An 11,726-nucleotide genomic window follows, 5' to 3' on the forward strand; every position below is an offset into this window, starting at 1 on the left:
AGGTTTGAAAGAAGTTCAGCATTCTTATCTTTTAAATGAGATGGATCAATGTGTGGATTAATGTTGCAACTATATCAAGTATTGGGTTTTCTATCTCGTCGAGGATGGGAATTCCTTCCTCTGTGGTTTGGATTGCATTCAATATTTCTAAGTGTTGATCGAGTGTAAGATGGTAATCCCACCATCCTTTGAGCTGGCCTGAGAATCCTTCTATTAGGAGTTCAGTTATGGCTTTGTCAGGCATATTGGCTTGGGTTTTGTAGGCATTGGATGCCATTGTCATTTGTTGTAGGAGACTTAGGATGTTGTATTCGGACATACCATCTATGTTCCATTCAAAGACAGTACTGGCGTTGAATTTAGCTTGAGAAATGACATTTGGTCTGTTCTCAATACCTAGGTCTGGTGTTGTAACCATGGTTAGAGGTTGACCCTTCTGCCATTGGAGTTTGCACAAATTTTGCGGTTCTTGTTCGGTTTCAGAAACTTGGTCTAAAGTTGTAACTATTTTTTCGAAGGTATCCTTAGCTACCAAAGGTGTAGAGGTAGAAGAATGTTATACCCTACCGAGTTGGTCATGTAAGGCTTGGGTAAATTCTGATTTTCCTTCTCTAAACAGTTTTTGGCTTGTTTTTGAGATTTGGAATGGTTTAAAAACTGGGTTTTTTAGTTTTGAATTTGTTGTCTCAGTTGGGGAAACAATGGTAATCTGTTGATGTTCTTCTATCTTAGTTAATTGTTTTGCAATTGTGCTAAGATAGGTATTTGTGAAATTATTTTGTTGAAGGATATGTCTAATATCTTTTTCTGAACTTTCACTTGGGATTTTGAAAGGTGCTGCTTCAATTGGATTTTCTAAGTGTGTTATTATGATTTGCCTTAATGGTGGATGTTCAGATTGTATTTTCATACCATTTTCCATCTCCCATTTTGTAGTTTTATTTCTATTTGTTATGGGATTTACTGAATTTTGATTTTGTTTGAAAGGGTAAGAAATTTGACTTTGTGTTGCATAAATTTCAAACTAATCGAAAAATAAAATGTGTTTTATTTTGTAAAATGAACTCATAAAATTCATTTTGAATTTCTTGTCTTTGTTTTAGAAAGTTTTTGAAGAACCATGTTCTTTTTTCTGTATTTTTGGAAACATAAAAATCATTATGGAGAATAGTTTTATCAACTTCAAATTCTTTTTCTATAACATTTAATTTATTAACAACATTTTCAGTTATTGCAGAAAAAGATGACGAAGTTGGTGGATAAATATTTTGTTGTTCCTCATTAGTGTTTTGAGGTGTTGCGTAGATTTGGTGAGGTATATTTGTGGAGTAGTCAACGTTTTGAAAAGAAGCACTTGGTATGCTAGAATATGAAAAACGTGGTTTTGTAAAGTTTTCTATCTTTTGAGGCAATTGTATGACTGGAGGGGGTCTGGAGGAACCAGCATCAGAATACCTGGCACTAGAAGTTCTTGAAAAACTTAGTTTTACCCTACCGTCATTGTATTGTATGACTTCCTTTAAATTGTTGTTTGGTTTTGACTATTCAAGAGACTGTGGTCTAACAGCTCCTTCCAGAATCCATTCTTCAGGAAGATCTATATCTTTCCAAAGGATGAATTTTGGAATAACAGTGTTTGCCTTTATTAAATCACTTTGTAAAACTAGGGTTTCACCTTTTTTGTTCTCAATATTTTTTGTAGTTGTAAACGCTGAAAATATTGTTTTGTAATGAACTCTGTAAACTACATGTTTTTGATGACGACAAAACCACCAACTATGGACAATGCAGCAAGATCAAAAAGAAGATCAAACCATCTTGAATAAGCTTCAAAATCCAAATAATAAATGATTAAATGTAAAGGTATATGATACAAATCAATAGTTCAAATACATGAGAACAATTCATATTTACATATGCATTTAACATATTTTCGAAAATCAAAAACAACATTAACAAATCATTTAAAATCATATTTTTGACAATTTGCATAAGTGTATTCGAATACACCATGTTGTATTCGAATACAACTTAAGTCAGAGGCAAAACGTTAAGTGTTGTATTCGACTACACCCATCTGTAGTCGACTACAAGCTAAGTCAGTGGCCAAGTGTATTCGACTACACCCATATGTAGTCGAATACAAGTTAAGTCAGAGGCTAAAATACATTAATCTGTATTCGACTACACTGATGTGTATTCGAATACAAGATGTAAAATTTGAATTTTTTGAACGTTACAAAGACGTGTATTCGAATACACATATACTGTATTCGAATACACCTGGAAACATTACAATTTTTCAGATCTGGAATGCCTCTAGAACATTGTAATTTTTCATCAAACCTCTTGGATCAATGGCCACGAATCTGAAAGGATGTTTTATGGAGTATAAATACCCCATAACTTCAGATCAAAAATTAACCATCCTTGAATTAATTCATTTGAACAACTTTGAACAAAATTCTGATTTTTCTAAGTACTTGCATTAGATTTTCATATCATTCTAAAAAGTTCTCAAGTACTTGAATTACTATTGAGTTGTTTATCAATATACCACATCTTAGATTTATTCAAACCTTATTGTATCATTTGTACAAGTAAGATAGTGGTGTGCTATCTTAGAAGTATTATTAGAAGTTTTGCAGCAAGAATCCTAGGGTGGGAGTTGTACATTTTCTGACAAGTATTGGATTAATCTATTGTGGTGTGCAAGAGGACTGGACGTACCATTGGTTATAAGGGGAACCAGGATAAATCTTAACGTGTTCATTTACTTACTGCAATTTTTATTAAGCCTTGTTCTTAAACTCAGAAAATCTGATTACCATATCACTAAAAACAAGAAAATTTACTAACATCTAATTCACCCCCCCTCTTAGGCGTACTTCTATACTTACAAACTCTATAAATAATTGCTACAAGAATAGATCCTGTTAACATTTTGTAATTATGAGTTTTGATTTGTAACATAAGAGATTTTAAGATGTTTGGGTCTTTTAAAGATAATGAAAAATTTGGATGACATTCAAACCAAATTGGTCCTTGACATAAACTAGATTCAATTGTACTTATTATTAAATCTTGAAAGTTCAAGAACCTTGCATCTCGTAAGACACATAGGATTGAAGTGTTTAATTCTTCCATTGTTAAAGGTTTGATTCCGACTTGGACAAGACCTATATGTATGAAATTATAGTTTCTGTTACAGTGTTTTTGGAGAAAGAAGATCTATTGTTTCAAAGGGGTTAGAAAGAGGAACATCTCGTTCTTCTGTTTTGATTATGTAATCAGTTTTTAATAGGTTTTTGAAAAGACTAGATTCATAGACCTGATCTTTTTTTAATTTTTGGGATTTGCCAATTGTTTATTGATTTTTGAAAATCTTCAATAGTAATTTCTTCACTATTGATAGGTTCCTTTTGTCCTGAGAAGTTAATCTTGAAAGTTCAAGAACCTTGCATCTCGTAAGACACATAGGATTGAAGTGTTTAATTCTTCCATTGTTAAAGGTTTGATTCCGACTTGGACAAGACCTATATGTATGAAATTATAGTTTCTGTTACAGTGTTTTTGGAGAAAGAAGATCTATTGTTTCAAAGGGGTTAGAAAGAGGAACATCTCGTTCTTCTGTTTTGATTATGTAATCAGTTTTTAATAGGTTTTTGAAAAGACTAGATTCATAGACCTGATCTTTTTTTAATTTTTGGGATTTGCCAATTGTTTATTGATTTTTGAAAATCTTCAATAGTAATTTCTTCACTATTGATAGGTTCCTTTTTCCCTAAGAAGTTTTGGGTAGAAGGAGTGGAAAAAGAAAAAGTACTACAAAATAAGTTATCCATATTTAAAAAAAAAATTCTTTTTAATTTGAAAAAGCTTTCAAAGGATTCACTGCCCTAAAACGTCTGTACATTGGCTTAAACACGTGACTTACTACCCAAAAACTATCATTCTTCAAATTAAACTTACAAATTTTTAAATATTTATAACGAATTTTATATAACTTATCCCCTCACCAAGTCTGATACGTCCTTTGAAAGTTTCTTCAAATTAAAAAGAAACCAATTGTCAAAAAACCTACTTGGAAATAACAAATGTATAAATATATATATATATATATATATGAAGAGTATTTTAAATATGGAAATAACAAATTGTCAAGAGTATAAATATATAAAGAGTGCTAACAAAATACTCTTTGACACACCTATTTTAATGTACTCTCTTATATTGGTTTAAATTTATATAGATTTCACTAAATTACATGAGTTCTATTTAAATTTATCGGAACTCATATAAATTTAAATTAATAGAAGAGAGTATCTTAAAAAATGTCTTACATACAAATGAATTTCACTTTTTTCCCTTTATTACATTGGTAACAGGTTGTCTTATACAGGGGCATTATGGTGCTAAATCATGCACTATAATTTATTAATTCATTTTTTTTGCATTTTGCAGTGACGAATTATATATTTATACTTAAAATTTAATTACAGTTTTAATCTTTCTATTTTTAATGATTCATGAAATTGGTCCTCCTATTTTAAAAGTCGATCATTTTAGTTTATTTATCTGATTTTTTAACTAAAAAATGACAATGTGACATGATTTAAATAATGTGTTATATGATACGATGATGTAGAATGATTAACACGCATAAAATTAGAATAAAATATCGTAAAAAATATTTAACTTTCAACTTCAATTTAATTTCTTCATATTTGTAATTTAATTAATGATATGTGGTTAATTAATGTATCTAGATGGTTTTATATCATGAAGTTGTATCTCACATTATTTAAAATACGTCAAATCATTATTTTTTAGTTCAAAAATTTGATAGACACCAAAACTGTAATTTTTAAAATAGAAAGGTCAATTTTATGAATTAATAAAAACAGAGAGGTCAAAACTACAATCAAATATAAATTTAAAGTCATTAATTAACTCAACTGTTAAAAAACTAATAGTGTTAAGACATTAGAGATTAAACTGAAAATGTCTGCATTTTTCAGAAACTTAAACTAAATTTTTTATTTTCAATTTATTGCATTTTGTAGGGACAAATGTTTTTCACGAAAAATATTAGTTAAAAATAGTATTTTTTTTATCCATAATATAAAAATGAGAATAATTATAATGCATTAACTATAAATTTTGCATGTTTCACCTTTTCCATGGTGTTTTTTTGAAAAATGAGTCACTGAAAAGTTGTTGAAACTTATAATTTGGATACAAGATAAATATTTGTCTCTAATCAATTAGTTTAATTTAATATTTTTTGAACATGTTTTAAATAAAAATATGAATAACTATAATATACTAATTATAATTTATTAATAATCATACTCGGAACAAATTTTTGTCACCAAATATATTATTATAATTATTGTTTTTATTAACGCCGACATAAAAATAAGAACAATTACTATACACTAACTATAATTTTTTGCACAAATTTATTTGACGCTTTTTTTAATGAAAATCAGTTACTAATAAAACAATTATAAATGAATAAAAAAAGAAAATAATATCAAATGCATTTATTAATCTTGAAATAATTTATATTTAAAGGCCAAATTTTTTCCCGATAAATATTGAGACACTATTTAATTTTTTCATAAAAATAGTTTCAACTTTCGATATTCCAAGCACTGAATTCCGTAAAACAAAATTCCAGAAATTAAATACTACTAATTTTTATATTAAATAGCCTCATTAATGTATACTACTTTTCTTTTGACAACTTTTATATATGTTTTTTGACGTAAAATGGATACGAATGAATTAGTTTAATTGTCATTGTCGACCAAAAATAATTGATAAGAAAGGATCATTTCAAATTTATGGAAAAAAAAAGTAGAGGTTTGAGTTTGGCATAATTTTTTTTTATAGATATGAGTATAATCAAATATATCTTTGAATAGCCTAATATTGAACTAATAAGTGAATAAAATAAGTATATTTTTTTAGATTTAATATTACATTTTTAATAATTTGACTTAATATGGCATCAGACTTTTAATTTTATTTTATAACAATATATTTAAATATTTCATAATTAATTTAGACTATTATAATTAAATTTCTAAAAAGTAAGCAAATTATAATTTAATATAAATTTCAAAATCTTATTTATAATAATTATTATTATAAAAAAATATTATTTATATATATTTACTTATATAGAACGATTTGATAACTTTATAAGGCATTTTTTTAACATGCAATAATTTTTTTAATTAAATAGACTTCCACAAAAGTCTTGACGAGAGATAACCTAAATTAAATGCAATTGAATTTTAATTTGATGTTTTAAATAAATTATTTATCTTCGTTTAGATCAAGAATGATCCTTAATTGTTTGAAACAACAACGAATATAAATTTTTTGTCATTAATTCTTTTTAAAATTGTGGAAAAATAGCTTTATTTTGTATATTTTTTATATAATTTGTCCATATGTCATTAATTTGGAATTCTAGTGCAATTCTTGGTCTCATTTAAATGTAAATCTAATTTGTTTCATTCATTGAATCCTAGCTAAAATGTTATTCAACGTTCTAAAATTAGGACAAAATGACATCGAAATTCCAAAACAATGTCAAATTATATTTTTAAAGAAGACCCACAAATGACTATTTTTCCGTTTTTGGATCGAAACTTATTAAATATTCAACATTAATTGTTATTGTTTAAAAAAAACATAAATAATTTATATTTGATTAAAAAAGGACAAATGATTTTACTAAATGAAGAGAGAGAAAAGAAGAAGTTAAATTTCCCCTTTATATAATATTCTTCTTAAAATAAAAATAAATTAGTAACACTAATAGTCAAATTTCACGATTAATAACACATATATTCTAAAATACTATATTTTATTGGTTAAAATTTACATGAATCTCACTAAATTATATGAGTTTTAAATTAATATTTGATGAGATCAATGTAAATTTCAAACAATAAAAAAATATTTTAAAAAATATATGTTGTTAGTATTATTCTATAAATATAATTTTTTTATTTTATATATTTTTAATTTTTCTTTTCTTTCATTTAAAAAATAAATCCATATATGTTAATTAGTATTTAATAATTTTAGTACAAAAATTAATATTTCAAACATTTGTTATAATAAACAGTTTCTTTTGAAAAATTCAAGAACCAAAATCACATTGTAGTGTGTCTTGGATGTTGCGAAAGACAATACCATGAAAGGATTTAATGGCAATGTAAATTTTTTTTCATCTTCAATTAATCATAATTTTTTATTTGAACCACTTAAAATAATTGACTTTTATAAATAATATATTTATTTAATAATTATCAGTGTAAAAACTGTTACATTGACGATGTATCAAAATTAATATTATAAAGAAATTAAAATAATAAAAAGTATTGCTTGGTGTCACATTTTTCTTGAATTGAAATTGTTCTTTAGGAATGTGTGTCATGTTTCAAGGGTCATACTTCTATAAGAACAATTTTTCAACAAAAGGAGACATCATTCATAGTCACTTCACTTCACCTCATCTCTCTCTCTCACACACACAAGCACAATGAAACTTTCAATAGAGAAATGGATTGTGAGAAAGAAGAGAACCATGGGGAGAAGAAGACCTAGGTGCTTATTCAACAAAATTCCTATAGATCTTCAAACAAAAATATTTGATAAGTTATGTGTGAAGGATCAATCAAATGCTATGTGTGTCTCACGCTTATGGCATGATACCATCCTATCCACAACAATACCTAACAAGCACCCACAACAATCATTAGTAACAACTAGCTTGTTCCCAACCCCATTTGTGAATTTAGAACAACTATTTCATTGGTGTTCACAAGTCATGTGTTGCAGGGTCATACCCCAAAATCTTATTGACTCATGCAATGGACTACTCTTATTTTGTCACAACAATGGTAAGGCTAAGAACCTCACACATGGTGTCTATCACTATTATGTCTTGAATCATGTTACAAAACAATGTGTGGCTGTTTTGAAGCCTACAGGACAAATCACTAAAGGTTATTCTTATGCTACCCTAGTATATGATCCTGCAGAGTCTTGGTTTTTCCAGATCGTGCGTTTCCAGGGTTGTCGTCGTGTCAATGTTTTCTCTTCTGATAATGGTGTTTGGCATACCATTGATATTCGTTTGCCGGAACATATTAACGAGTCTAATTGGATTAAAAAAACTGTTTACTTAAATAGATCAATTTATCGGCTTTCTCGTTCAGGACATTTAGTAAAAATTAAAGTTGATATCCAGGAGAATATTTTGGAACAAGTTGAGGTAATAACACTCCCTTCTGATTGTCTTGATAATTGCCATTGGGAAATAAGTGTTAAAGGTGAAAAGCTTCTTTTTGTCATGTCTAGAGGTGTGAAATTTGTGGTTTGTGAACTTGTTGAATGTGTTACTAGGGGCGTTACCTCTTACTCATGGTGCAATATTCATAACATTGAAAATGAAAATTTGTGGCATCTTAATACCTATGGAGAACTCTTGTCCTTTCACCCTTACCATCAAGTAGCTTTTTTCAAGCGTAAAAAATTTCAATTTTTTTGCTTTCAAATTGGTATTGACTTTACAGATGTTCAGGAGATTCCATATAACGAAATTTTGTATGACTATTTAAGATATTGTCGACCCCCTTTGCTGGATTGCTCTGCCCCTTTTGCATGCTGCTTAAATAAAGAGGTAATTGATTGCACTATTGTTTCTTTTTGAATTCTACATTTAATTTCTTTGTTATTTGATCAATCACTATAGCTATTGATTATTAGGGTTTATGAACTTTTTGTTGTTACAGATTTTCCTAATATCTAACATATGCAATACATCCATGAATTATTGCTTGCTGCTTCCATTAAACCAACAAAATGGATCATAGTTTAATAACACAAGAATAATTAATATGATTGCAGCTAATAGATTTGATTTTGGACTTCAATATTTATTTTATAACTAAAAAAAAAAAAACTCTAAATTGAATAAACAACGTCTACACTTTTGTAAAGGGTGTTGAGGATTTGATGAAAAATCACGTTTACATAATTACGCACTTATGAACTCAATTACACACATATATTTATTATTTCAAAACTGGGTGGTGATTTGTTAACACTAGGAGTAACTCTGTGATGAGTCATTTCGCTTAGTAAGTCAATATAAACGATGATTTTACTAATCTAACCATTCAATCAAAAGTTTTTTTTTATAGAATTTCAAAAATATTTGATACTTCAGTAAATAATTTCAAATAAATGTATAATAAGCGTTTAAAAAGTATAAGTAAATATCAATGGCTAAATTACACACACACATATATATATATATGTATTTTGAATTTATATATACTTTGTGTGTTTGATCATTAATATATTATGTCAATAATCAATAGTTAGATTAATAAAATTTATTATTTATATTGAGTTATTAAGCGGAATAACTCATCCAGAATTACTCTTAAATTCGACGGAGCATCATCCTTCAAACTAATTATCTTTCTTTTTCTATTGCAGCATCAAAGAGCTTTTCAACGACTACCAATCCCTCCTCGTTGAAGGATGATTTTTAGAAAATTTAGATCCTCTATAATGAGTAAAGTGTAAAATAAAAATAATTAAAGGTTGTTATTAATAAATTGTTATTAATAAATTGTTGATTTATTATGATTTACCTACAATATTTACCTTCAATTTGCAATCAATAAATTATTCCATTTAGATGAGTTGGATCTAATTTCTTGATAAGATAAGGGGTGACTGTTGTGTTATAAATGGTGTTTTATTTGGTCTCATTTGAATTTATATATTTTCAGGGTGTAGTTTTTTTAAAAAACTTCAAAACTAAAAAATCTCACAAAATGAAACTTCAAAACTAAAAAGATCTCACAAAATGAAACTTCAATAATAAAAAGGTCCACAAATTTTGTAGATCCGTTTCAATGTAAATTTTTAAATAATTTTTTTCAAAACTTTTGTTATTCAAATTTAAAAAGAAAAATTTAATTTGTTTTGAGAATTATTTTTCCAATTTTTTATTTATTTAAATATAATAAAGTTTTATTAAAACAACGATTTTTCTCAAGATTTTTTTTTTCCAATTTTTCTCGATTTAAAAAAAATCTCAACTCACTTTAAAAAGAGAGTCACAATTCCTCTCATTTAGACTTAAAAAAAACATTAATTTTTATGAGTTAGAGCCTAAACATATTTGTTTTAATAGAAGAATTTTTAGGTGGAGTTCTAGAATTTGAAGCTTTTTTTACGTCACGAATGACGAGTGGCGATCATCCTAAATATTATTGTATATGTTTGATTAATAATTTTTCTTCATCAAGTTTTTTTCCAAACACTAAATAAATATAAAATTGATTTTGGAAATTATAATATCACTTTCTGATTATAATAATTGTTGGAATTGCAAGGTATTGAACTGCCCAAGTGTTTTATGAAATATGTATCGAGTAAAACATAATTGAAGAATATAATATTGGAATAATATTACCTCAGTGTAACATGTATTGTGTTTTTAATGTATGCCGTGGATTTGTATTTAATAATTATGATTGTTTGTTTTCATTTATCTAAATAATAAAATGTGAGTGTTGTATATATACAAGAGATATTAAATTATATTTAAAGAGTTACATCAACGGTTACATTCATTAAATAACATTGTATTGAATATTTGATTTTATTTTTTAAATTAACCGTTAGATTGAAAATTATTATCATATAAATTATATATAGATTTTAGTATTATTATAAAGAAAAAAATCTTTCAAAACTTATTTAATATTAAAGAAAAAATTAACTGTTTTTAAATCATTTAATATTATTATTCTTAATATATCATTCAAAACATTTAAAATAGATAACTGATTGTTGCATATTAAAAAAGAGAAAAATATTACATGAAATCTGGAAAATTAATTATATTTAACTAAATTTCTTAATTAATAACTATAAATATAATTTTTTTTTGTTATTATAGTGACAAGAGAGAGTATACATCAATATATTTTTAGTGTCAAATATAAACAACATGTAACTAACTTCACTATAGTTAATGCTACCATTCCTTAAATACTCCTTAGTTAATTTAGATTACATTTTTCAATTTTTTATTTTATTTTCTTGGAACAAATTATTTTTTTTTTTGACTAATTCTTGGAACAAGTTAACATGAAGGGAAATTTAGAGAAAATATATTTTTTTTATTGTCTAGATAAAATTAAATGATGCTAACTACTTTTAAAAAAAGGATGTAAGATAGTTTTTTTGCATATATATGGGACTGGACACAGTACATATTTTTGAGTATTTTTGCATATATATGAAACTGGAGATAGTAAATACTTTTGAGTTTTTTTTCTCTCTTATATATCATCTCAAAAACAGTATTGAATTTTTTTTTCTCTTATATATATATATAATTATTTGAAAAAAAATTCAAATATATACATAGTAATTCGTTTCAAATTAATTATACTAGTGAAAAAAGAAAGTACAATAAATTAATTTTTAAAGTATAGGTTTCTGTATTCTTGTTTGTATATTTTATTCCTTTCAATTCTTTTAATATTTAAAGAATAAAAGCATATATGTTAATTAATAGTATACAATAATATTAATACAAAATATAATCTTTAAAATATTTAATAATGAGTTATATATCCTTTTTTTTTATAAAATAAAATGCATTCCTT

At 26.2% G+C, this 11,726-nt stretch overlaps 1 protein-coding gene across 1 annotated transcript; it reads left to right on the forward strand.

Annotated features, from left to right (window-relative positions):
- Positions 1 to 7,612: 7,612 nt before the first annotated feature.
- On the forward strand, positions 7,613 to 8,740 carry LOC101502555 (uncharacterized). The gene has a single exon (XM_004516479.3). The coding sequence runs from the start codon at positions 7,613 to 7,615 to the stop codon at positions 8,738 to 8,740; it is 1,128 nt and encodes a 375-aa protein (XP_004516536.3).
- Positions 8,741 to 11,726: the final 2,986 nt, after the last annotated feature.

This window comes from Cicer arietinum, chromosome 5, assembly GCF_000331145.2.
Source record: "Cicer arietinum cultivar CDC Frontier isolate Library 1 chromosome 5, Cicar.CDCFrontier_v2.0, whole genome shotgun sequence".
NCBI classification, from domain to species: Eukaryota; Viridiplantae; Streptophyta; class Magnoliopsida; order Fabales; family Fabaceae; genus Cicer; species Cicer arietinum.

What these genes read in the sequence shown, in the direction of transcription:
- LOC101502555 (XM_004516479.3), top strand. Translation starts at nt 7,613, where the DNA reads ATGGGGAGAAGAAGACCTAGGTGCTTATTCAACAAAATTCCTATAGAT.